Source organism: Tamandua tetradactyla, chromosome 6 (assembly GCF_023851605.1).
Source record: "Tamandua tetradactyla isolate mTamTet1 chromosome 6, mTamTet1.pri, whole genome shotgun sequence".
Classification (NCBI taxonomy): domain Eukaryota; kingdom Metazoa; phylum Chordata; class Mammalia; order Pilosa; family Myrmecophagidae; genus Tamandua; species Tamandua tetradactyla.
Genome location: NC_135332.1, coordinates 145,852,455 through 145,879,272, shown reverse-complemented (window position 1 = coordinate 145,879,272; position 26,818 = coordinate 145,852,455). Strand labels below are relative to the sequence as shown.

The 26,818-nt window shown below is 38.6% G+C and overlaps 1 protein-coding gene across 5 annotated transcripts in view; it reads right to left on the bottom strand.

Moving 5' to 3' along the window:
- The window catches only part of GRHL2 (grainyhead like transcription factor 2), a 210,747-nt gene extending 184,016 nt beyond the window's left edge, over positions 1-26,731 (bottom strand). For 2 of the 5 annotated variants that reach the window (XM_077167372.1, XM_077167373.1), the window contains exon 1: positions 26,370-26,731. In XM_077167372.1, coding sequence (XP_077023487.1) covers positions 26,370-26,389 — 20 coding nt within the window. In that variant the 5' untranslated portion in view covers positions 26,390-26,731. Of the gene's footprint in view, positions 1-24,936; positions 25,146-26,153; positions 26,292-26,312 lie in introns of those variants that run through there. The other 3 variants (XM_077167375.1, XM_077167376.1, XM_077167374.1) reach the window with 3 other exon arrangements.
- Between the last annotated feature and the right edge of the window lie 87 nt (positions 26,732-26,818).

The window sequence follows — 26,818 nt, the reverse complement described above, 5'->3', positions numbered from 1 at the left end:
GGAAAATGGGGAGAGAGAAAAGGAAGGGATGGGGAAGCGTGGGGAGGACAGAAATGGTATTTAGAGGTTGAGACTCTCTTCCCCAACATCTGTCTGCCTAAATGCCTCCAATAACCAGAAGTCACTACCTTACAAAGTTCTTCATCCCACTGGTAGGAAACTTAAACTGTTAGGAAAATTTTACTTTGCTGAGGCCACTAGAATGCACCTCACAGATCTCCAACTACAAATAATAGACAAGAACCCAGCGGCTACTTTGGTGCCAAAGCCAGACCTCCCAGGCACTGCTCCCAGCTCCACGCAAGAGGACAGCTTCTAAGGCACATCTCTTCCCGCCTTGGGATGGCAGAGGAGGCAGGATTCCTTTGATGAGCCTTTGGGCTATGGATCCCCAAGGTTTTGAAGAAGCTTCCTTAGACTGCACAGCAGACAAGATGTTTCCACCCAATTTCCCTGCCCCTCACCCCCACTCTGGGTCAGACGTGCCTCACAGTCTGGGCTCCCTCCCTATTTTCCCTCAGATAAGCATTTCCCTTAATAAAATCCTGGCAAGTTTAATCCCATCTTGGTCTCTGCTTCTTGAAGGAATAGATTAAGACAGGAATAAACTAAATCAAAATTAGATGTATCTTTTTGCCTAAATTGTGACAAAATCTTCATTTCACCTAATGGTCCCAGTTCTATCTGCGGGATCATTGCAGAAGTTTATTCCATTGTGGCCCAAACTCTTCTCATCAAGTATTCATAAAGGCAGTGATAAGATGTGGTATATGTGTGTGTGAGAGAGAGAGAGAGAGAGGGTGAGGCTGGGGTGAAGGTGATGGCAGGACAGGTAAAATCTGATGAAAAATGAGTGAGGGCGGGCCGCGGTGGCTCAGCGGGCAAGAGTGCTTGCCTGCCGTGCCGGAGGACCCCGGTTCGATTCCCGGCCCCAGCCCATGTAAAAAACAAACAAACAAACAAAATATAATAAAACAAGAAAATGTTTAAAAATGTTTCCTTTCCATCCTTCCTTCCTTCTCTGTCTTTCCTTCCTAAAAAAAAAAAAAAAAAAAAAAAAAAATGAGTGAGAAGACATAATCACTGACACAGAGGAGATCTGAAACAATTTCCTGGAAAATATAAATGCTAAAATTGGCCTCCTGGAGAAAGCCTGAATAGCTAATGGATACATAGAAAAAATTGAAAAGTTAGTCAAGGACCTGTACTGGGCTCAAGCAACCTTCAAGGAATAAATAATTCCAACATTGGTTGAATTATTGCAGAACATAATCAAACAGAGCAGAGGCAGTTTCCCAACTCATTCTAATCAGCTAGTATAGCATGGTTATCAAAATTCCACAAACGGTGGTGCAATGGTGGCTCAGTGGCAGAATTCTTGCCTGCTATGCCGGAGACCCAGGTTCAGTTCCCAGCGCCTGCCCACATTAAAAAAAAAAATACATCAAAGAGAGCATACACCCACGTGTACACACAGATGCACACACCGAAAATGAGAGCAGTGTCAGTTATGGTAACGACAATAATAATGATTGCTAACACTTACTGAGTGCTTACCACGTACCGCAGACTGTTCGAAAGGTTCTATAACTAATCTTGACAAGTATAACAAGATAGTAAGACTTAAGAACTCTAAATACAGGAAAAAAGAAAAAATAATAATTTGTAAACATCATAATTATGGAATAAACAACTTGAGATTCAGTAAAAGAAAGCAAGATGATGGATAGATCGTAGACAGATCATAAATGGATAGATAACAAACAAATTAGACATAAGAATAGAGGATTTCAGTTCTTCTAAACCGATGGAAATGTACTAAGAAACGATGATCATGCATCTATGTGATGATGTTAAGAATTACTGATTGCATATGTAGAATGGTATGATTTCTAAATGTTGGGTTAATTTCTTTTTTTCCGTTAATTAATTAAAAAAAACACCTTATATTAAAAAAAAAAAGAAAAAAAATTTTCCAGCAAAAAAAAAAGAATAGAGGATTTCAGTTGAGTGGTCAGATATAAGATCAATAATATAAAATTAACACCTTTGCCGAAGCCCAGCATCATGCTTAATGCTGAAATCCTAAGAATACTAGACAAGGACGTCCACTCTATCCTGTACTGGTCAGCACAAGTTAGCATTGCTCTGTGAAATAGGTTGATACAATTACAGATGAGTCAAATAAAAGATTAAAAAAAATCACAAAAGGTAAATACACATCATTTGTACATGATAGGACAGCATGCATGGAAAACCCAAAAGAATCAACTATTATAAACAATAGAGCAAGAAAGTAAAGAGGATGGATACAAAATCACATCTAAAAAAAATAATACCTTTCCTATATAACAACAATTAACTAAAATATATTAAGGAAAAATTCAATTTAAAATAATTCTTAAAAGATAACAAGATAACCTACTATGAATAAACTTGATGATACAAATGCAAGATCTAGATGAAGAAATATTTTAAAATACTGATACTTCTTTAATCAAAGAAGATTTAAATACACAGAACAAAACATACTCTGTTTTTAAGTAGGAAGACATAATAATAATAATACGCCTACTCTATCCTAAAATTAACCATAAAATTAAATATACTATCTCTCCCTTAGCTCCCTCCCCACCTAAAAATCTGAATTTCTTAAAAACTACAGAAGTTGAGTCTAAAGTTTAAGGGGGGGAAAAAATGCAACACTAGCCAGGAATATTTTTTAAAAGAATAAAAATATATTATCCAGATGTTAATATATATTATAAAGTTAAATAAATAAGTCACTTTTGAAGTATAAATACATCAATGAAACAGAAAAAGGAATTCAGAAATAGTGAACTAATACACTATTAGTTCTATCCCAATACACTATCATGCAGTCCAAAATAGTCCCATATATATAGCCCCAAATACACAAATATATGATAAAGGTTGGATTTCAAATAAGTGGGGGAAATATATATTTTTAAATAAATGGCATTGGTACAATTAAGTTAAAACTTCCCCTCATATTTCATCATCAAATAAATTCCAGATTGATCAAAGTTTGCCATGGAAATGTGAAACCATAAAAGTAATAGAACAAAATTTGGGAGAAGTTTGTGGGAGGGAAGCGTATTGTTTGTTCATTTGTCATTTTAGAGCAGAGAAGGCCTTTGTAGGCAAGGCATAAAACCTATAAGCCATTTAAGAAAACAGAATGATTTGGCTACCTAAAAATTAAAAATTTCTGCACAGCAAAAACACAATGTAGTTAAACAAAAAATGACAATTGTGGTGCACAAACGGTTAATCTCTTGGTACATAAATAGCTCTTAAAATTCAGTAAAAGACCAAAGCAAAATGGAAAAGGCAAAGAACATTAACAGATAGTTCAGAGGAAAAGAAAAGCAAATGGCTTCTAAGTACATGACAGAATTAAAGAAATGCAAATTGAGAACAATAAGATACCATTTTTCATATTAGCAAAAATTTTAAAGACATAAACTCTAGTGCTGTGAGTGTTTGCAGAAATAGGCATATTTGAACACTATTGATGGGCGTAAAAATTAAGATAGCACTTCCTGGAAGATGGCGGCTTAGTAAGACGCGCGGATCTTAGTTTCTTCTCCAGGACACCTACTAGGGGAGTAGAAACGATACAGAAAGCGCCCAAAGCCACAACAGAGATAAAAAAGACAGCGTACCCCATCCTGGAACGGCTGGCTGGCTGAGAGAAGCAGCACGGGTGAGATCGCCGAGGCGCGCGGGCCTTACCGGGCGGGGTGGCAAGCGGCCGGAGTTACTCCCTTCCCCCTTCCCGGGCCGGCTGGGAGAATTGGAGAGGCGGTCCCCTGAAACAAAGACGGCTGGCGCCCACACCACGCGCAGCCCCCGGACCAACTGAGAGAATTGGATCGGAAACCCCCAGGCCGCGGAGAACGGTGACGGGTGGGGGAGGCCCCTTCCAAACCCGTGACTCCCGGGGAACGTGCACTCTCTCGGGCGGGCCGCTGCCGCTGGCGCCCTCCCGCCACGCTTGTTGCCCAGGGCCGACTAGGAAATTCGGACGGGCTCTTTCCCTGGCTGCGGCGACCAGCAACCCTCCCTGCGTTCGGACCCCGGGCCGGCTCAAGCCGTTTCGGCTAGCGAACCCCCCGGACGGCGAGAGTTTTCCAAAGTTTAAGGTCCCACAGCACCTTTTACTGGTGGGACCCGCAGACAAACGTGTGCAACGAGCGCCACCTACTGGGCAGGATAAGAAAAACAGAACCCAGAGATTTCACAGAAAAATATTACAACCTTGCTGGGTCCAACACCAAGAGAAATCTGAATAAATGCCCAGACGCCAGCAGCAGAAGATAACTGTCCACGCTCAAAAGATTGAGAATATGGCCCAGTCAAAGGAACAAACCAATAGCTCAAATGAGACACAAGAGCTGAGACAACTAATCCTGAATATACGAACAGAAATGGAAAACCTCTTCAAAAATGAAATCGATAAATTGAGGGAGGACATGAAGAGGACATGGGCTGAACATAAAGAAGAAATAGAAAAACTGAAAAAACAAATCGCAGAACTTATGGAAGTGAAGGATAAAGTAGCAAACATAGAAAAAATAATGAATAGCTACAATGATAGATTTAAAGAGACAGAAGACAGAATTAGTGATTTGGAGGATGGAACATCTGAATCCCAAAAAGAAACAGAAACTATCAGGAAAAGAATGGAAAAATTTGAACAGGGTATCAGGGAACTCAAGGACAATATGAACCGCACAAATATACGTGTTGTGGGTGTCCCAGAAGGAGAAGAGAAGGGAAAAGGAGGAGAAAAACTAATGGAAGAAATTTTCACTGAAAATTTCCCAACTCTTATGAAAGACCTAAAATTACAGATCCAAGAAGTGCAGCGCACCCCAAAGAGATTAGACCCAAATAGGCGTTCTCCAAGACACTTACTAGTTAGAATGTCAGAGGTCAAAGAGAAAGAGAAGATCTTGAAAGCAGCAAGAGAAAAACAATCCAATACATACAAGGGAAACCCAATAAGACTTTGTGTAGATTTCTCAACAGAAACCATGGAAGCTAGAAGACAGTGGGATGATATATTTAAAATACTAAAAGAGAAAAACTGCCAACCAAGACTCCTATATCCAGCAAAATTATCCTTCAAAAATGAGGGAGAAATTAAAACATTCTCAGACAAAAAGTCACTGAAAGAATTTGTGACCAAGAGACCAGCTCTGCAAGAAATACTAAAGGGAGCACTAGAGTCAGATACAAAAAGACAGAAGAGAGAGATATGGAAAAGAGTGTAGAAAGAAGGAAAATCAGATATGATATATATAATACAAAAGGCAAAATGTTAGAGGAAAATATTATCCAAACAGTAATAACACTAAATGTCAATGGACTGAATTCCCCAATCAAAAGACATAGATTGGCAGAATGGATTAAAAAACAGGATCCTTCTATATGCTGTCTACAGGAAACACATCTTAGACCCAAAGATAAACATAGGTTGAAAGTGAAAGGTTGGGAAAAGATATTTCATGAAAATAACAACCAGAAAAGAGCAGGAGTGGCTATACTAATATCCAACAAATTAGACTTCAAATGTAAAACAGTTAAAAGAGACAAAGAAGGACACTATATACTAATAAAAGGAACAATTAAACAAGAAGACATAACAATCATAAATATTTACGCACCGAATCAGAATGCCCCAAAATACGTGAGGAATATACTGCAAACACTGAAAAGGGAAATAGACTCATATACCATAATAGTTGGAGACTTCAACTCACCACTCTCATCAAGGGACAGAACATCTAGACAGAGGATCAACAAAGAAATAGAGAATCTGAATATTACTATAAATGAACTAGACTTAATAGACATTTATAGGACATTACATCCCACAACAGCAGGATACACCTTTTTCTCAAGTGCTCATGGATCATTCTCAAAGATAGACCATATGCTGGGTCACAAAGCAAGTCTTAACAAATTTAAAAAGATTGAAATCTTACACAACACTTTCTCGGACCATAAAGGAATGATGTTGGAAATCAATAATAGGCAGAGTGCCAGAAAATTCACAAATACGTGGAGGCTCAACAACACACTCCTAAACAACGACTGGGTCAAAGAAGAAATTGCAAGAGAAATTAGCAAATACCTCGAGGCGAATGAAAATGAAAACACAACATATCAAAACTTATGGGACGCAGCAAAGGCAGTGCTAAGAGGGAAATTTATTGCTCTAAATGCCTATATCAGAAAAGAAGAAAAGGCAAAAATTCAGGAATTAACTATCCATTTGGAAGAACTGGAGAAAGAACAGCAAGCTAACCCCAAAGCAAGCAAAAGGAAAGAAATAACAAAGATTAGAGCACAAATAAATGAAATTGAAAACATGAAAACAATAGAGAAAATCAATAAGGCCAGAAGTTGGTTCTATGAGAAAATCAATAAGATTGATGGGCCCTTAGCAAGATTGACAAAAAGAAGAAGAGAGAGGATGCAAATAAATAAGATCAGAAATGGAAGAGGAGACATAACTACTGAACTCACAGAAATAAAGGAGGTAATAACAGGATACTATGAACAACTTTACGCTAATAAATACAACAATTTAGAGGAAATGGACGGGTTCCTGGAAAGACATGAACAACCAACTTTGACTCAAGAAGACATAGATGACCTCAACAAACCAATCACAAGTAAAGAAATTGAATTAGTCATTCAAAAGCTTCCTAAAAAGAAAAGTCCAGGACCAGATGGCTTCACATGTGAATTCTACCAAACGTTCCAGAAAGAATTAGTACCAATTCTCTCCAAACTCTTCAAAAAAATCGAAGTGGAGGGAAAACTACCTAATTCATTCTATGAAGCCAACATCACCCTCATACCAAAACCAGGCAAAGATATTACAAAAAAAGAAAACTACAGACCAATCTCTCTAATGAATACAGATGCAAAAATCCTCAATAAAATTCTAGCAAATCGTATCCAACAACACATTAAAAGAATTATACATCATGACCAAGTAGGATTCATCCCAGGTATGCAAGGATGGTTCAACATAAGAAAATCAATTAATGTAATACACCATATCAACAAATCAAAGCAGAAAAATCACATGATCATCTCAATTGATGCAGAGAAGGCATTCGACAAGATTCAACATCCTTTCCTGTTGAAAACACTTCAAAAGATAGGAATACAAGGGAACTTCCTTAAAATGACAGAGGGAATATATGAAAAACCCACAGCTAATATCATCCTCAATGGGGAAAAATTGAAAACTTTCCCCCTAAGATCAGGAACAAGACAAGGATGTCCACTATCACCACTATTATTCAACATTGTGTTGGAGGTTCTAGCCAGAGCAATTAGACAAGAAAAAGAAATACAAGGCATCAAAATTGGAAAGGAAGAAGTAAAACTATCACTGTTTGCAGACGATATGATACTATACGTCGAAAACCCGGAAAAATCCACAACAAAACTACTAGAGCTAATAAATGAGTACAGCAAAGTAGCAGGTTACAAGATCAACATTCAAAAATCTGTAGCATTTCTATACACTAGTAAGGAACAAGCTGAGGGGGAAATCAAGAAACGAATCCCATTCACAATTGCAACTAAAAGAATAAAATACCTAGGAATAAATTTAACTAAAGAGACAAAAAACCTATATAAAGAAAACTATAAAAAACTGCTAAAAGAAATCACAGAAGACCTAAATAGATGGAAGGGCATACCGTGTTCATGGATTGGAAGACTAAATATAGTTAAGATGTCAATCCTACCTAAATTGATTTACAGATTCAATGCAATACCAATCAAAATCCCAACAACTTATTTTTCAGAAATAGAAAAACCAATAAGCAAATTTATCTGGAAGGGCAGGGTGCCCCGAATTGCTAAAAACATCTTGAGGAAAAAAACGAAGCTGGAGGTCTCGCGCTGCCTGACTTTAAGGCATATTATGAAGCCACAGTGGTCAAAACAGCATGGTATTGGCATAAAGATAGATATATCGACCAATGGAATCAAATAGAGTGCTCAGATATAGACCCTCTCATCTATGGACATTTGATCTTTGATAAGGCAGTCAAGCCAACTCACCTGGGACAGAACAGTCTCTTCAATAAATGGTGCCTAGAGAACTGGATATCCATATGCAAAAGAATGAAAGAAGACCCATCTCTCACACCCTATACAAAAGTTAACTCAAAATGGATCAAAGATCTAAACATTAGGTCTAAGACCATAAAACAGTTAGAGGAAAATGTAGGGAGATATCTTATGGATCTTACAACTGGAGGCGGTTTTATGGACCTTAAACCTAAAGCAAGAACACTGAAGAAGGAAATAAATAAATGGGAACTCCTCAAAATTAAACACTTTTGTGCATCAAAGAACTTCATCAAGAAAGTAGAAAGACAGCCTTCACAATGGGAGACAATATTTGGAAATGATATATCAGATAAAGGTCTAGTATCCAGAATTTATAAAGAGATTGTTCATCTCAACAGCAAAAAGACAGCCAACCCAATTACAAAATGGGAAAAAGACTTGAACAGACACCTCTCAGAAGAGGAAATACGGATGGCCAAGAGGCACATGAAGAGATGCTCAATGTCCCTGGCCATTAGAGAAATGCAAATCAAAACCACAATGAGATATCATCTCACACCCACCAGAATGGCCATTATCGACAAAACAGAAAATGACAAGTGCTGGAGAGGATGCGGAGAAAGAGGCACACTTATCCACTGTTGGTGGGAATGTCAAAGGGTGCAACCACTGTGGAAGGCAGTTTGGCGGTTCCTCAAAAAGCTGAATATAGAATTGCCATACGACCCAGCAATACCATTGCTAGGTATCTACTCAAAGGACTTAAGGGCAAAGACACAAACGGACATTTGCACACCAATGTTTATAGCAGCATTATTTACAATTGCAAAGAGATGGAAACAGCCAAAATCTCCATCAACAGAAGAGTGGCTAAACAAACTGTGGTATATACATACGATGGAATATTATGCAGCTTTAGGACAAGATAAACTTATGAACCATGTAATAACATGGATGGACCTAGAGAATATTATGCTGAGTGAATCCAGCCAAAAACTAAAGGACAAATACTGTATGGTCCCACTGATGTGAACGGACATTCGAGAATAAACTTGAAATATGTCATTGGTAACAGAGTTCAGCAGGAGTTAGAAACAGGGTAAGACAATGGGTAATTGAAGCTGAAGGGATACAGACTGTGCAACAGGTCTAGATACAAAAACTCAAAAATGGACAGCACAATAATACCTAATTGTAAAGTAATCATGTTAAAACACTGAATGAAGCTGCATCTGAGCTATAGGTTTTTGTTTTGTTTTGTGTTGTTTTGTTTTGATTTTACTATTATTACTTTTATTTTTTTCTCTATATTAACATTCTATATCTTTTTCGGTTATGTTGCTAGTTCTTCTAAACCAATGCAAATGTACTAAGAAATGATGATCATGCAGCTATGTGATGATGTTAAGAATTAATGATTGCATGTGTAGAATGGTATGATCTCTAAATGTTGGGTTAATTTCTTTTTTTCTGTTAATTAAAAAAAAAAAAAGAGAAGGGATAATTGGAGATGAAGGGATACAGACTGTACAACGGGACTGGATATAAAAACTCAGAAATGGACAGCACAATACTACCCAATTGTAATGCAATTATGTTAAAACACTGAATGAAGCACATGTGAGGTATAGGTTTTTTGTTTTTGTTTTTTTTGTTTTTTTTTTCTTTCTATTATTGTTTTAATTCTTATTCTGTTGTCTTTTTATTTCTTTTTCTAAATCGATGCAAATGTACTAAGAAATGATGAATATGCAACTATGTGATGTTATTAAGAATTACTGATTGTACATGTACATTGAAATGATTTCTAATTGTTTTGTTAATTCTTTTTTTAATTAATAAAAAAAAAAAAAATTAAGATAGCATATTAGGAAAACAATGTCTACCAAAGGTTTAAATATATGTAACTTTTACCTTAAGAGTTCTATTTCTCTGAATCTATCCTATGTTCACTGGGATGCCCAAAGATTGTGTGTGTGTGTGTGTGTGTGTGTGTGTATTACACAAGGATGTTACATACCGCATTGCTAGTCAACGTGCAAACTGTAAACTACCCAAATGTCCATTAAAATTAATGTATAGTAAATTCATGCTGTGGAATATTGCACAACCATAAAAAATACGATGGGGGTTATACTATTGGCATAGAACCATAAAAATCATAGAATAATACGTATAAATCATTAACATAAAAAACAAAACAAATACAAAAACCCCAAATGGATGCATATATGTATGTTATTAATACCTAAGAATACACCTGGAAAGCTATCCCCCAAACTGTTAAAATTCTAAACTTTCTTGTGTAACAAAATTGTACTTTTAGTGATTGTGAATTTTTTACCCAGTGAATTCCATTTGCAGAAATTTATCCTAAGAAAGTATCTAAAAATCTTGAAAGGCTTTATGCCCAAGGATTTTTTTAAAAATACGATTTATGATGGTGAAAAAAGAATTGGAACAACCTACATGTAATCGAAATGTAAGTAAATGGTAGGAAACCTACAGCCTTAATACTCTGTGGCCCTTAAAATATTTAGAAAAAAATCATAAAATTATGAACAAATGCTTATCTTGTAGAGTTAGGTTGGAAAAAAGATAAAAATACATAATATGACCAATTACTTAAAGATTGCCCTTCATATATAGTGCTTGTATAGTTTTCATGGGATGTGATAGTTAAGTTCATGTGTCACCTTGGCCAGATTTTGGTGTCTAGTTGTTTGGTCATGTAAGCCCTAGCCTGATTGTTACTGTGAGGACATTTCATGGACTTAAGTTATCAGTAAGTTGATTGCATCTATGACTGACTGCATCTACTATCAACTGAGGAGATTGCCTTCAACAATGAGAGAAGCTCATCCAATCAGCTGAAAGCTTTAAAAGGAGAAGTGATGACATCAGTAGTCAGAAAAGAGAATTTCCATCTTCACTTCAGTCAGACAGCTTCTCCTGGGAAATTCATCGAAAACCTCCATCAGAGTCCCAGCTTGCAGCCTGCCCGGTGAACTTGGACTTGCCTATTCCCACAGTCAAGTGAGACAATTCCTATAAAAAATTTCATAGGATCTCCAGTCTGTGCTGTTTACCTAGAGAACCCTAAAACATGGCAGAAAGCCATTATTTATGCCTTGCAAACACTAAACTTTCTAATTACACAATACTTAAATTTACAGCTTCAAGAACATCAAAAAAAAAAGAAAGAAAGAAAGAAACTGTAGCATGGATTGCATGAAATCCTGGATAATCTAAAAGTGTATTTAAAATTATGAGTTCAACCTTCTACCGGAATGAAATATTTTTCCCTTAGTAGTGAAACTAATTAAGCTGAATTTTTCTCCTCATGCCCTGTCCACTAGATCTGTAGGGGAGATATATATATATTTATATATAAATATATAGATAGATAGATAGATAGATATTTATATATAAATATAAATATATATATAAATATAAATATATAGATAGATAGATATTTATATATAAATATAAATATATATATAAATATAAATATATATATATAAAATGTTATCTAGAAGAAAGAAAACTGCCTCAATAATTCACAGGCCAGATAATTAGTTCCTGATTAATGCATCTGGATATAATACCACCAACACTTTTAAAATAAATTCCTAATTGCCCCAGATATTTTAATGTTGCATCTCTGTTTAGAAAAGTATCTATTACTTCCATAAATTGCCAGTTTTGACAGATGTTACCTTTAACACTGCAAGCAAGCAACATGCATATGATAGTGAACACAGATGTTTTAACTACTACCTCTAACACAGTTTTTAAAACATAAAGTTTAATTACAGAGCACTAGCGATTTCTCTTAGAAAACTGATTCCATTTTAAATAGCTCTACTATTTAAATAAAGGACCAAAGTAGTGTTTCTCAACCACTAGTAATAGGTCCAAAAAAAAGTGAATGATTAAAGTCTGACCAAACCTGAGGAATGAAAAATAACGGCAGGTCTTTTCAAATCAAAATAAAGGAGAAAATACAAAAACTAGCACTATCTTGTCTTATTCTGGACCTGCCTCCACTTTTCCCACAACTTGAAGAATGGAAGGTAAATGTATAACTGCATATTTTTTCTAAATTATGATTTTTTTCAAACTACATTCCCAGAACTTAAACTAACAGCGCACATTTTATCTTTGTACTCTCAGCACCTGCACAGTAGGTGCCTGGCCAATAGGCACTCAATAAAATATATAATGAAATAGAGGTGTGTGGTGGCCACCTATTTGTTGTTTGGATGCATTCACTCTGGCCTCATTAATTATCAGCCTGCTTGGAGATGTTGGGTTCCCAACCATTGATTAAGTTCCCTAGTTTGTGGTCCCTGATGAGGAACTGGACTACTGACCAGGGTCAGTGCTTTCATTGGCAGTGGACAAGGGCTGAGAATCAGGGACTGCTCTCAGACCAGTGACTCAGATGACAATGACCCTCAATGACAATGATCTCTGAAACGAGACCATGGATGGCTACATGCTTTGCTAGTAAATTCTTTTAACAAACTGTAAAACTCTCTGCAGCCAAACTCGCTATAAAACCCCAAAATGAGCTTGTAAAATACCAAAATACTATGTGGGGGAAAAAAAAGTCATAAAGCTCTCGAGAGAGAGATATAAAATACAATTTGAGTAAACAAGAAGAAATGCAATTCAAAACAAGTTACCACTTTTAACTTATCAAATTGGCAAAGATTAAAAAAAGGATAACACGCATTGTTGGGGAAGGAATGTGGAATCCAACTCTCTCAGACACACTGTTGATAGAAGCACTAATTAGAAGAAAATATCCGGATGGCAATTTGGAAATATGAACCAGACATTTTTAAAAAGTTTTTACCTTTTGATCAGGAAATTCTACTCACTGGAATGAATCACAAGAGAAAAACAAAGTGTGCAAAGGTTCAGCTAAAAGGGTAATCACTGAAATACTGACTTTAATAGGAAAAAAAAAGGCACTGGGCGGGTGGATGGGTGGTTCAGTGGCAGAATGCTCGCCTTCTACGCGGAGACCCAGGTTCGATTCTCGGACCATACACCCCCACCCACCCCCCAAAAAAACACTGGGGAAAACATCTACACATACAACAACAGGGAACTGGTTAACTTAATTCAGATATTTCCATTCAGTATAAACTAGGGGCTAATAAAAATATTTATTGTTATGGAAAAATGTGATAAATATTAAATAAAAATAAGCTACTAAACAGTATGTAAATCGCTATCTCATCATATGTAGGTAGTATATTTGTATATACATGCACAGAAAAAAGACTAAAAATATAGATGTCAAAATGTTAACTGTTTCTGAGTGACAGTTTTGAGGATTATCGTTTACTTTCGAATGTTTTTACAATCAAGTCTGAAATGACTTAACTGTCATTTAAAGGGCCTTTCAAATAACTTTTTAAAAATCAAGCTACAATAAAGGAAAGATTTTTTAATGAATTTAAAAGTTGTTTAAACCCACAAAGAATGATCTCAAATTTTCCACCTTGGAATCAGTGAAAGTACTCCCATGTCCAAAAGAACAATATACTAGACCTCAAAAAATTAAAAATTCTGAGCATTTTTAAAATCAGGAAATAAAAAGATACATGACATGTTAGGGAGATTATTGACAAAATATTGACAAAATTATTAATAATTTTAGGTGTGTAAAAAGCTCTCACACAAATCAACAATAAAATTATTAGCATCCCAATTTTTTTTAATGAGTGAAAAATAAGAACAGGCCATTGCTAACCCATATGGAGACTTGTGCAGATGTTGGAAAGTTCTCCTTCCCCTGGGCAGACACTGGAGGGGAGCACAGCAGGGTCTCAGCTCCTCGTACCTCCCCAAGCCTAGTGCCAGGGCACTACACAACCTTATACGGTAGCAGACAAGAATAAGATCTTCACTAAAAAAAAGGCAAATTAATAATAAACATGAGAAAATGATTTCAGTAATTATCAAAGTGTTGCACATTAAAACAAAAAACACGATCTTTTTGCCTTTCAAATAGACAAAAGAATTATAATTCTCATTTACTGGTGAGATGATGTGAAGACACTTAAATATTACTGGAAGAAAACAAATTATTGTATTTTTTCTGTAACTCATTTTTAAAGTATGTATCAAGAACCTAAAAATGAGCCTTTTGTTCTTGGACTTCCACAAACCTATTCTAAAAAAATAACCAGAGATGTAAAAATGTATGGATAAACATGATGTGTAATAATAAAATCAAAACAACCTACATATCAAAAATAGGTGGTAGATTTCACCTTTAAATGCTTTATAGAGATTTTTTAAATCATGTAGAATGAACACTAATGGAATAATAAAATGTGAATAATATTGAATTAAGTGGAAAAAACCAAATGGCATGGGTGGTATTAAAAAAAAGGTGGGACCATAAGTTTTGTCCTGTTTTATAACACACATTAACATACATATACATAGTAGAAACTGTGAGAAAACACATAAAATATTAACAATGCTGAAATTATGAGTGATTTTCCTTCTATATAATTTTCTATAGTTTTCAGTTTTTACCTCTTGGGCATATATTATTTTATTTATTTATTTGGGGGTGCATGGTCTGGGAATCGAACCCAGGTCTCCCACATGTAAGGCGAACACTCTACCACTGAACCACCTGTGCACCCACGTATAGCATTTTTATAGTCAGGAGAAAAGCCTCCCAAGAAATGCTTCCTAAAAAATAAACACATGGAGAATGTAAAACTGTATTATGAAACGGTTGCAATAAAAGTCAGCACTGGCCATAGCATTCAAAGCTGTGGGGTAGGTCATTCAAAAATCATTTAAAACAGTGATTTACAAAATAACCCATCAAATATCCAGTCCAATAAAAATCCTGGAATCATAAAAGCATTTTCTCTTTCTTTCATGTTCAAGATATTTGGTACAATAACAACAAAATCTTAATAGTCCCGGAACTTCTGAATGTCATGTTTTCTTCCACCTCCCACTTCTGTTCAAATGTGTTCACCTGGGCAAGTATGTGTAGGTTGGATACAATGGGAAAACTTGCAGCTTATAATTAAATGTGTCCTGGGCATTGACCACATTTTTCATTGTGTAGGAAGAATTAGGAAGGCAAAAAAAAGGCAATGTGTCTTCTAAATGAGGAAAGAGAAGAGAAATGCTGTATCTTCCATCACAGCTCAGTTCAATCTCCAGATACTAGAAGGGATAAATGAATTGTGTCCCAAGGTTTGGGAATAAACTCAAAAACAAAGTTGTGTCTGTATGGCTGACTACAGCAGAAACCACACCTCATAGGGTGTTCACTAAACTTTAAAGAAAAATACAAGTTAGAAAGACAAAACCTAGCCTTGTCCTCACCTGCCTTCCAAAAGCCCTGAAAGGATGTGTGCCTTTTAGACTTTAAAGGTCCAAGTAGATAAAGGTTTTTGAAAATGTAAGACACAGTATTTGAGATGTGATGAGTTTCTGCACAATGAGAAGAAAAATATGGATTGGGGGAGGGTGGTGGAGAGATAAGAAAGGGAAAGAAGGGGCAATTGCAAATTTTGCTTTCAAACATACAACTAAAACGTATTCCCACCAGCTCCTGTTTTACAAATTCTGCATTGATTCACACAGTCACAGCATGGTTTGGTTTTGCTCACGTTTCACAGAAGTTCATTACCACTTCTTTTAACTGTCCATTTTTTATTTCTGATACAATTTTGGTGACTTAAGTATACTGGGGCCAATTTCTCCAACACGTTCACATCATGTATATTTTGCTCTCTGTTATGGATGTTCCTTGGTTATGTTGATAAGCAAATAATTTCACGTTTGAGACAAAGCCTCCATTAAATCCAGTAAATCCAATGATGCAATCTTATATAGCTTAACTAACAGACCCAAGCTTGGTCTGGCATGATCTATGTACCAGCTTGTAGAAGCAGTTAGATGAGTCACACACTCATCCCTCAGGGGAGAAGCAAGTCTACGTTATGGAAAAAAATAGTTATTAAAAAACAATAAAACCTCAACCTTGCCTACAACTACTCTTCATTTTTAAAGTCATTTTCCAGCCTTTCGCTACCTCTAGAAAAGATTAAGTGCAATTGAATATAACAGGGTCTTTCCCAGACTCACACTTCTGTAACTCAGATGGTACAGAAGGCAGTCTTGCCTACAGAGAACATTTTTTCCCAGGGAAAACTGTGCGGGCACATTTAGCCTATGAGTGAAATGCACTGAGTTTCTCTCATTCTTAGTCATTCCCCAGCTTGAAGTAATACGATTGGAAACTCTACACCTACATGTTCTATTTTAAAAAATAATTGGATCTAATCATTGGACAACATATATGCAAATTCAAAGACAGAGTTGTTGAAACACAAACCCCACAAATCTACAGACGTGCGAGTTGTCATGCAGGTGGGTGACTTGCAACATGCCAGCAGGGAAGTGTACCCGCTCATCTCAGAGGGGAGAGGCAAGGGATGCTGCAGGGATCAGATTCTAATCAGAACAAGCCAGCAGGCAGGTCCTTTATTCTGCATGAAACATATATGCTATGTTTCATGGTAACCAGGGCAAAATGACTATCTTTTTTAAAACAACCTTGTAAATGTCTCCTTAATAAAAAAGCAACACAAGCCCACTTCAGCCAACTAGGAAAACACAGAAAGGCACAAATAAAAGACAAAATTACCTACTATGTCTCTACAGTACTGAAAGCAAACCAGTGTTAATCTTTTATGTGTTTTTATTGTTTATTCATTGTTTTCTGCCTAAACATTCTAATATAAAACATCATGAACATTCTCCCATGCTATTAAGCATTTTTCTATGTGATTTATAATTACACAATCAGCATTCCATCAGCTCATGAACTGTGATTTATCCTTTATCCTCTATATCCAGGCATTTAAGATTTTACTGACTTCTCACTTTTAAAAACAATGCTTTCAGTGGGTAATAGTGGCTTAGTGGCAGACTTCTCACCTGCTGTGCCGGAGACCTGGGTTTGATTCCCCGTGCCTGCCCATGTAAAAATAATAATAATTAATTAATTAATTCATATAATGCTTTAACTAATATACTTGATTATGTCTTTAAGATAATTTCCTACAACTGGAATTCAGATGTCAACAAGCAGACCCATTTTGATTGGTTTTACCAAACTAGTTTTACCAAAATGCCTTCCAGAAGGTTTGTATTTTCTAATTCTCCTACAAATATATCTTACCAAACCCAGCTTTGTTAGTCTTGGCCAATTTCATAGGAAAATCTGGAATACCCCTGCTCAATAGTTTGTATTTCTTGGATTATTAATAAAGCTAAATGTTTCTCATGTTTATTAGCTTTTGTGAATTGTCTACTGATGTACTTTGACCATTTTTCTATTGAGGTATTTGCCCTTTTGGAAAATGTTTTTAAAAAATATGTAAGATATACTCTATTTTTTAAAGTAGACACTAATTCTAAAGAAACAAATTAAAAATTAGACTTTAGAGGCAGTACAAATGTTCTTAAAGTGTCTTGTAACCTAATCAAAATTCCTCCAACATGAGAACCTTCTAGGGGCTACAGTCCATTCGGTACTAATCCTTCAGAGAAAATAGACTTCAGAGACTTTTAAATCCTGTAACACAATAGGATCTCAGAAGGATTTTATTTCTGACCTAAATGAATGGTTGCGTGTGCCCCTAAGTGACATAATGTTTTTTTTATAATTGAAGTAAAATTGCAGATGCTATTCTTATCCTTATCCTTAATCTTATATAATATTTAATATCTTTTCTGAGCATTTACCAAATTACTGGCTCAACCATAGTGCATGGATTGTTTTATAACAAGCAAGAGGAAAACGAAGGAGGAAGGAGAAGAAGAAAAAGGAGAAGGAAAGAGGAAGGAGGTGGGAAAGAAGAAGAAGAAAAAAAAAGGAGGAGAAAGGAGAAAAAAGAGCGTTCTGTTTATCAAAGGTTTTCGGCTTACTTATTCAATGTTCCATGCTTTCTGAATGCTTCACTCTCACTCCAGGAGCCTGCTTAGCGTAGACCCCTTCCTGGGCTCTGAGTATCTGCCACCCTGATTTATCTGGTTCTTATAACCCTTCTACCAACCCAGTGAAGTTGTCCGGGCTCCTCTAGTTAAATCATTGATTTTACTGTCTAGTTACCTTTCTGAATTCCTATGAACTCCTCTTGCCTGCCTGAATCCCATCCTCTGTCATCCTAGTCAGATGCCCTTACTTGAGCTTTTATTTTGGTAAAGAAAGCAAGAAGGGAGTGAGAACTGATGCCCACCTCCCACTGTGAATTGCCAACAGGCCAGACCTCTCTGGAGGGAGAAAATGAGCTCTCAGAATGTTAGGGCAGCTGATTATCCTCGGAGATGATTTAGCTCAACTGCATTTTACAGATGAAAAATAATAAAAGAAGAGTCCTCTGATCTTATGATAATTTATTGGTGACACACGAAAGAGACAAAAGTTCCCATTGTTCCTTGCTTTAAAAAGTTAGCTCCAAGAAGTCCAGAAAGTGGTTATTTTATGGGGTTCACTGAACTGAGAACTAAAAACTGATTCGGTGTGGGAAGGAGAGTCTACCTTAACTCACAGTTATGCTTTCAGAATCTTAATCAGGTATTTCATATACTCATTTTCACGTAGTAAGAAATAAATATGCAATGCCTGCCCCGCTCCCAACCTCCCTACTAAAAAGAAAGCTGGCCCTGCAAACTACTGTGAAAACGCTGGCACTCAACAGTGGTCACTGCCTAGTTTCAATTTCTGATCTCTCTCTTCCTTTCCTTTCTCCATTCCTTCTTCCTCCATTTCAACCTTTCCCTCTTTTCTAAAGCTCCCGATCTCAATTCAGGGACCTTAAAACCGAGAGACTGTGACATGTCAGGGTTGTATTATACTTGTCCATTCAGAGTTTGAAAGAAAGGCAGGCGTCAGATTAAAAGAGCAGCAGCAAGCAAACTATGCTTTCCTTTTCTGCTCCAGAGGGTGTCTGCATTCACACTTGTAAAGGAAGCATTTCCTTCGGAGTGAATTTGAAGTCAGATCACTTTAAAAGTGTTCCCACAAAATCCATTGCCATGTTCATTACAAAGTAAAATGAGGCACTTCAGACGCCACAGGCAGCAATTGTTTTCCACTGACTGCCTATTCATATGCACCATCTCCAAAACCCCTAGTCATTTTCAAAATATACATTGAAATCCGCTAAAAAGTATCAGCTTTTCTAGAATTCTGAAACATGTCTTTGACTGGTATTGTATAGAGTAACTCAAATGTGCCGCTCTTACAAATTTTACTTTAATCCTGCACCTCACCAAAACACATCAAGCTAAAACACTTAACTCCCTTCCCAATATAAATGGGGGTGGAAGCAGAGGAAAATGTTTTCTTGCTTCTATTACACTTAACTCTTTACAGTCCAGTCCTTTTTACCATTTACCATAAACAAATTTACAGCCTAAAATGTCATGTCAGTTTCCTGGTGATGAAAAAGTAATAACCAAATTGAACTTCTCTGAGAGATGGAAACATGCAGGCCAAGCAGAGGAAAGAAAAATACTGAACTGAAGACTAAATGTTAAGACCTGTGAAGCTAAGGGACTTCTAGGTATGTTATTGTTACTAAGCAACCCACTAGTCCTCCTCTGCCAAAGCAGAAATTCCTACTGAACCTGTTGCTGCTCGCTAAGGCATTCATCCAGGACAAGTTTGGCCAATCACACACTACCCTGTTTAGTTGGACCTAGCTTTTATCATTGAGCCCGAATCCCTGAATTCTTCTTGAAAAGAAGAAAGTGTCAGCAATTCCACTGTGAATGCCATAGATCATGAGTGAGGATTCCAATTAATTTGGGATAAGGCTTTCCTTACACTAAGAAGAACTAAAAAAATAAATATTTTCCAAGGTTAAACTTAGTTGGTTTAAATTAGGTAGGGCAACAACATCTATTGTCGCCATCCTTACTACCCACCCAGATAACAAGGATGGGCTGCTGATACTTTGTAAATTCTGGAAGAATGCAGCACATCCATTGACTAAAACAAAGCCTAAAATCAGATGCACATTTATCTCTATGCATAGGAACTGCGTTAAGCAACAATTCCCACCAAGTAACACAGAGGAGCAAAATCAGAAGGGTGGCATCAAGGAGACAGAGAAAGGAAGGAAGGAACTGAGGAAGAAGACCAGGAGAGAGAAAAAATGTTAGTTCAGAGTAGGAAGGAAATGGGGGATGAGAAAAGTATGACTTAACCAGATTGTTCATTTTTTAATGAGAAATGGATGCCTAGTTAAACCAAAGTATTGAAGAGAAACTGGAGTAATTGCTTAAATTATCTAAGTTCTTTTTTTGTATGCTATGCCGGTTTCATTCTTTTCCATGTGATTACCCCATTATTGCAGGAACATTTGTTGATTGTTTTTGAGTGCTTGGGCTGGGAATCAGGCTTAGGTCTCCCACATGGCAGGCAAGACTTTTATCACTGAGCCACCCATGTACCCCATCTAAGATTTTTTTTAAAGTAAATTTAAAACCTAACGTTTTAAAAAATGTTGTTTAAGTGACCTCTAGATTTCAAACAAACACTTCTTGGGACTGTTGGATGTTGTTATTTAAATGTATGTTTGTACATTTGACTTATCTGGCTACTTGCCTAAATTGTCCTTTTCAGTTTGCAGTCTAATAGAAATTGCTAGCTATAATTCTTCATCAATTGCTCCACACCTCTAATACTATTCAATTCAGATGGCACTGGCCGCATTTGGGTGGTCTGGGCTCTACAGTCAGTTTAAAACAGGACCTAAGTGCAGGTCAGCAGAAGGCCTAGGACCATCTTATCGGGAAAACACTGAAAGCTACCATTAGCCCTAGAAACGAAACTGCAACCATCAAACCATAAAATCATTTCACCAGCAACCAACATCAGATTGGAACTCCTGACTTTGCAGCACAAAATGGAATCTAAATCCAATGAAATGGCGGTCTCAAAAGAAATGATCAGTTTCAGGTTATAATGTGAAACCATAGAGGGAGAAGGATGGCCTTCTAACTCCAGTCCAGCTCCCTAGTGAGTGAGATCCAGCCTGACACCCGAGCTTGAAGCTACTAGCCTGGCAGAGGCCTACAAGGGTGACATCATCCAAATCAGATCTCTCACAGTTCTGGAAATGTATGACCTGACCTGTCGAAAGCACCTCCTTCTTCCAGAAGGAACAGTTCAGAAAAACAATGGAAGCAAATAACTTTGAAAGAACGCCTAAGAATTCTGATACCCAAGTTAAAGTTTTATTAGAAACCACTCATCCAGAGTTGACATAAAATAAAATAAAACCCCACAGGCTTCATTTTATTTACACAGGGGATAGGTACCTTAAAAGATGCATATAAAATGACTTCATTTCATAAAATAATGTTAAGTACTCATTGAGACAGTATTTTCAAAATTTACCTCATCTTAAAATCATACCTAGAACATTGGTTAAATGCAGATCTCCAGGGAATCTGATTCAACAGTTCTGGGGTGGGGCCCAGGGACCTGTAGTTTTACCAAGTGCCTCAGGTGGTATTTTTATGATCAGGTGAGTTTGATATTGTTGTGACTTCCTATCATTCCTATTATTAAGCATATTTTTTAAAAAAGGAATCCTTATTTTCATGTTGTTATCTAGCATTTTGTGATATTTTAGGTGGGTTAACTTCACCTATATATTAATTTTTTTCATTGAACATGGGAAACTAACCAAAGCGTACTGTTCCCAGGTGTTCTCTTCCAGACACAGTGGACAGGTCAATGCTGTCCGGGGGATACAAGTTGTCAGAAATTTAAGGAGGGCAAGAGGAAGGCAGTAAAGGCAAGTTTTATTTTGCACAAGGTTAATGTTAAAGGGTTGAGATAGTTACGGAAGGGCGCTAGAAGAGTTTTAGGGAAGTGGGAATAACAGAGCAAACATCATATGCATATGTGGTCCCTATTCTTCAGTTCTAATTCCCAGGGGGTGTCTAGTACATGTGTACGGTTCATCTGCTTCTCTAAATTAAAGAGAGTGCATGAGTTAATCCATTGTAAGGAAAAGGACACGGGCTTCATGGTGATAGCCACTGAGAAAGGCAGGACTGATGTTACTAGTTGGTTCTTTATTTACTCATCTTACTTCCTCTTGACTGTCATTTTTTTGTTTTTAAGAATGCACATATCTGGATTATTAAGTAGAGAATGATTATGTTAGTTTACTCGACGGTACTCTTATCTTTCTACCTCTCTGATTTAGCTACACCGGACTCCTTTCTGCTCCTAGAACATACTAATTGTGCTTGCACCTCAGGACCTTTGCACTTCCTCTTCCATCTGCCTGTAACACACCAGGTATCTTCAGTTCTCTATTCTTCATTTCCTTCAGGTCCCTCCTCAAAGGTCACCTCATCAGAAAGGCCTTCTGACTACCTTATGTAAAACAGATCCCCCTCTACTCTCAATCCTTTTGGCCAGCTTTTCTTTCCTTCACATCACCTAAAACACCACCAAATGGATATATTTACTTCTTGATGTATTTACTATTCCCCCTTACTAGACTGTAAGCTCCATGAGGGCAAGAACATTGTTCTATTTGCTAGTGAATCTCAATGCCAGAATCAAGCTTCAGTATATAGTGGCACTCAAAATATATTTATTGGATGAACCAATGGGTCTATTTTGTGGTTTAAGATACAAAAGAAGGTATGATAACTTAATATTTCTGATCTTCTAAGTTATTTTATATAACCAAATGGAAGTAAATACATGTATTTCTAAAACTTAAGAGTAAAAACCTTGCATGTATAACAATCTCATTATTTGAAGGGTTATCTACATGATATAGCTATAACTCTGGCAATTTGTTGTTGTTGTTGTTCCTAGAATAGTGGCAAGATTCCTTAAGACAAAACACACAGTATGACTAAAAGTAATTTTTCTAGGCAAAATTAGGGTGAGGAAAGAGAAGGGAGGGGATGATATACCATGATCTGGTAAATACACTATTATATTTTCTTTGTAACCAGATATTGCCTTAATTAGAATTATGATCATTCATGTCTTATTTTCCACTAGATTGTAAGCTCCTGAGTACCATCTTATGCAATATCTAGCTTTAAGTCTCCTAAGATGCCTATCTGAATGTGCCACAAATTAAGAAATAACAAAATGTTTGTGTACACACAAACACGACTATATATACATACACACATTGAATATATTTTGGCAGTAAAATAAGAGTTTCTTCATCTATCATTGTCTTGCCAGAATTAATACACATGCTTGTTGGCAAAGATCACGAATCTTCATAAAATTTAAGACGGGGGAGCAGAGAATTTAAAAATATGTACAAAGATGGGCAGGCAACGGTGGCGCAGTGGCAAAGTTCTTGCCTGTGCCTGCCATGTCGGAGACCCGGGTTCGATTCCTGGAGACTGCCCATGCAAAAAAAAAAAGTACAAAGACAAAATGTTCTAAGAATACTTTGTTTTAATTAGCGATAGTATCAATATTATAGAACATAAAAACAGAACGTTGCACTCTGAAAAGTCCATAACCAAAAAAGATGTTGCTACTTCAGGCCAGACCTATTAAGTGGAAATATCTTTGAATGTTGTCCAAAAGATCCCCTAAACCTTAATGGGCTTGCGGGGGAAAAAAATATATATCCCGGGTGTATGCTTTCCAGTTATTTCCAAAAAATACAGGCAAGCCTCTTACGGAAGATTTAGGGGGGAAGCCGATAAACCTCAACCTTCAGGACAGCTTATCTGCTAAGGCGAGGAAGCACCAACAGTGTGCTTAGGCCTCTCTTTTTCTTAGAGGACCCACCCCCACCCCACGAGACACACAACAGAGTAAGCTTCAGACATAGAAAACCTAGACCTGTCCCCTGCCAGGCCCCCATTAGAATATTAGCATGAAGTAAACTGGGCCAGAATTGCAAAAAATGATCCCAATCATTTCCTGATTTCAAGCATGTCTCAACACTCCAAGCAGAGAAAGGCAAATCCGGTGTAAAGATACCGTGTTATTCCGTGTTACTTTTCTCAGGAAACAAAATTCAGTCTAGGAAACCATGACGAGATAAAAGCTATGTTAACTAAATCGTAAGTATCATATTGCCAGAAACTTATTACCCTAAAATTAGGTAATGCACCTACTTTTTAAGAACATATTTTCAATAATAAATTGTCCTTATCGATGCTGACCTTGTTAAACTAAAAAACGATGTTCTATTCGTTTGTCACGTTGTATCACAGATAAAATTAAGCATTCAAACTAAATGTTAGTTTTGCGACTAAGGAATTGCGTCTTGTCCAGTAGTCACTAGATTTGAAACCATTTCGAGTGAAAATCAAAACAAACAAAAAAAACAACTGCCGTCATGTCGGCTTTTGGCTATCGAAGTTTTCAAACTCGGAAAGTGTTTTCTTAAAGGTTACAGACAGAATTTGGGGTGAGGGTGGGGGGCTATTCTCTTACAATCATACCAGCTTCCCACCCCTCGCCTGTCCCTACTCTTTTGCTGAGTTTGTAATGATAGTTTCTCCTCTAATTGTAGCACGAGGCCAAAATTGCCTTTGTAGGTAACAGGGTATGAACATTTAGTCAAGTTTATTTTTCCAAATATGAGAGCATGTGTCCTCAGATTCGCCTACTCCACCAGAGGCTTTACTTGAAGATGGTCCTTTCCCTCCACCCCTGGACAGATCCGCTGGGCACTCCCTCTCCCTTCCTCTGGGTCCCTCAACTTGGGAGCGTACCGGGCCATTTTTCCAGGAGAGGCGCCCGCGGCCCTCGACGTCCAGGCACCGGGCTCCTGCACCGGCGGAGACACCGTCAGGAAGGTCTCCTTGAGTCGGCCACAACGCTAGACCAAAGTTACCAGGGACAGAAGGAAGGCGGCCCCTATGCACTTTCAATAGACGCAGCCTGTTCCCAGGCCAGGACGCACTCGAGCGGAGGGGGAAGGGAGAGTAGCCACCAAATCCCAAGAAAGGCCGTGGGACCCACCTCCGGCTCCCTCCTGCTCCCGCCCTCGGCCCCACCTTCCCCTGCACGCACAAAGCCGTCCGGAGAGCTGTGCCACCTAGACGCAACCGGACCCGGGTCCGGCGACCCGCGGCCCGACCTGAGGGCCTCGCCGGCCACCGCTCCTTGGAGAGCCTAGAATTCCCGTCAGGGACGGGCAGGACCACTTCCCGGCACGCCCTGCCAGGCGCGGGAACCCGGACCCAGCCGTCCTGGGCCTCCCTTTCCACCCGAGAGCCCCCAAGAAGGCCCGGCCGGATCCACATAGTCCCGCCCGCCACGCCCGAGGTGGCGGCCTCCAGCGTGGAGCGCCTGGGCCCGCCGCACCGCGGAAGCGCAGCGGGCTCCGGGACCGGCAAACGCCGTCCGGGCTCTCGAGTCTATTCCTAACTTGTAGGCGCCCCTTTGCGCTCCACCGAGATGCTAACTCGGAGCGGCAAATCAGTTTCTCCCATTTACGAAAGGCCCAGATTCGGGTACCGGCGTAAGGTAGCCAAACAATGAGGGGACGGACAGCGGGGGAGAGGCGGGGAAGGGGGATGGGGCGGACTGGGGGGAAACGGCGCCAGGCGGCCCCTGCGACCCGGGCCTCCCCCCGCCTCACCTCCCGTCCGGGGCGCACCCGCGGGCACGCCACACGCACACCTCCTGCCCAAGTGCGGGAAGATGGCCGTTTCTGCTTCAGGATAAAAGCTCTTTGTTGCGCTCACACAAAAGCAGGCAAGACCCGCTTTCTAAGCAGGCCATTTGGGCAAATCGAAGAAACTCAGCTGAACTTCCAAATGGCCCAAGAAGCCTGAAGCGGGAGGGAACAACCAAAAGGAAGGAGGGGAAATAATAGGCCTCCCACCCCCCCATCTACCACAACCTCTGTCAATATCCAAATGTTCGTACCGGGAGACGGGAACTGGGAACATTTGTTAGGGAAGAAAGAAAGAAGAAAACCTACTTTTACTATCAAGGCCCAAAGTGGGTATTAGACATTCACATTCCTGGAGGGTTTCTCCCCTTCACTCGGGGTTAAAACATAATCCGGAAGAGTCTGCATACACCAAAAAGGAAAAAAAAAATACCAACAATAACAACTTAAAAAAAAAACATAACAAACCAGTTGCCATCAGCCCAAAGTGGTAGCAGCAGCAGCCGGCGCGTGTGATCCACTTACTTGTCCGACTCTTGTGACATGTTTGATCCAATGAACTCGCTCCCCTTTTCCTGGAGCCTCAGCCTCTGGTGAAACTGGACTTTCAAGTCTGTGCAGGTGAAGGTGTGTGAGAGCGCCCGAGATGGCAGAACAAGAGCTACAGGTAATTCTGCTTTTCCGTCCCCCCTCACCACTCTCGCTCGCTCGCCAGCTCGCGCCCTCGCCTAGCCGGAAAGGTGGGATAAGGGGGGCCCTCACATGGGGCCGGAGCTCGGAGGCGGCCGGGCGGCGCGGAGTCCTCCTGGATCGTGGCAATGGGCAGACACAGAGCAGAAAGTGGCGGACTTGGGCAGCCACAGGTAACTTTCTCGCAAGGAGCTGAATTCTTTCACTAAAGGGTACTAGCCCGAGGGACGAGCTGCGCGGTGATTGGCTGCGGAACTCCCTCAGGTGAGCTGCCATTGGCAGAG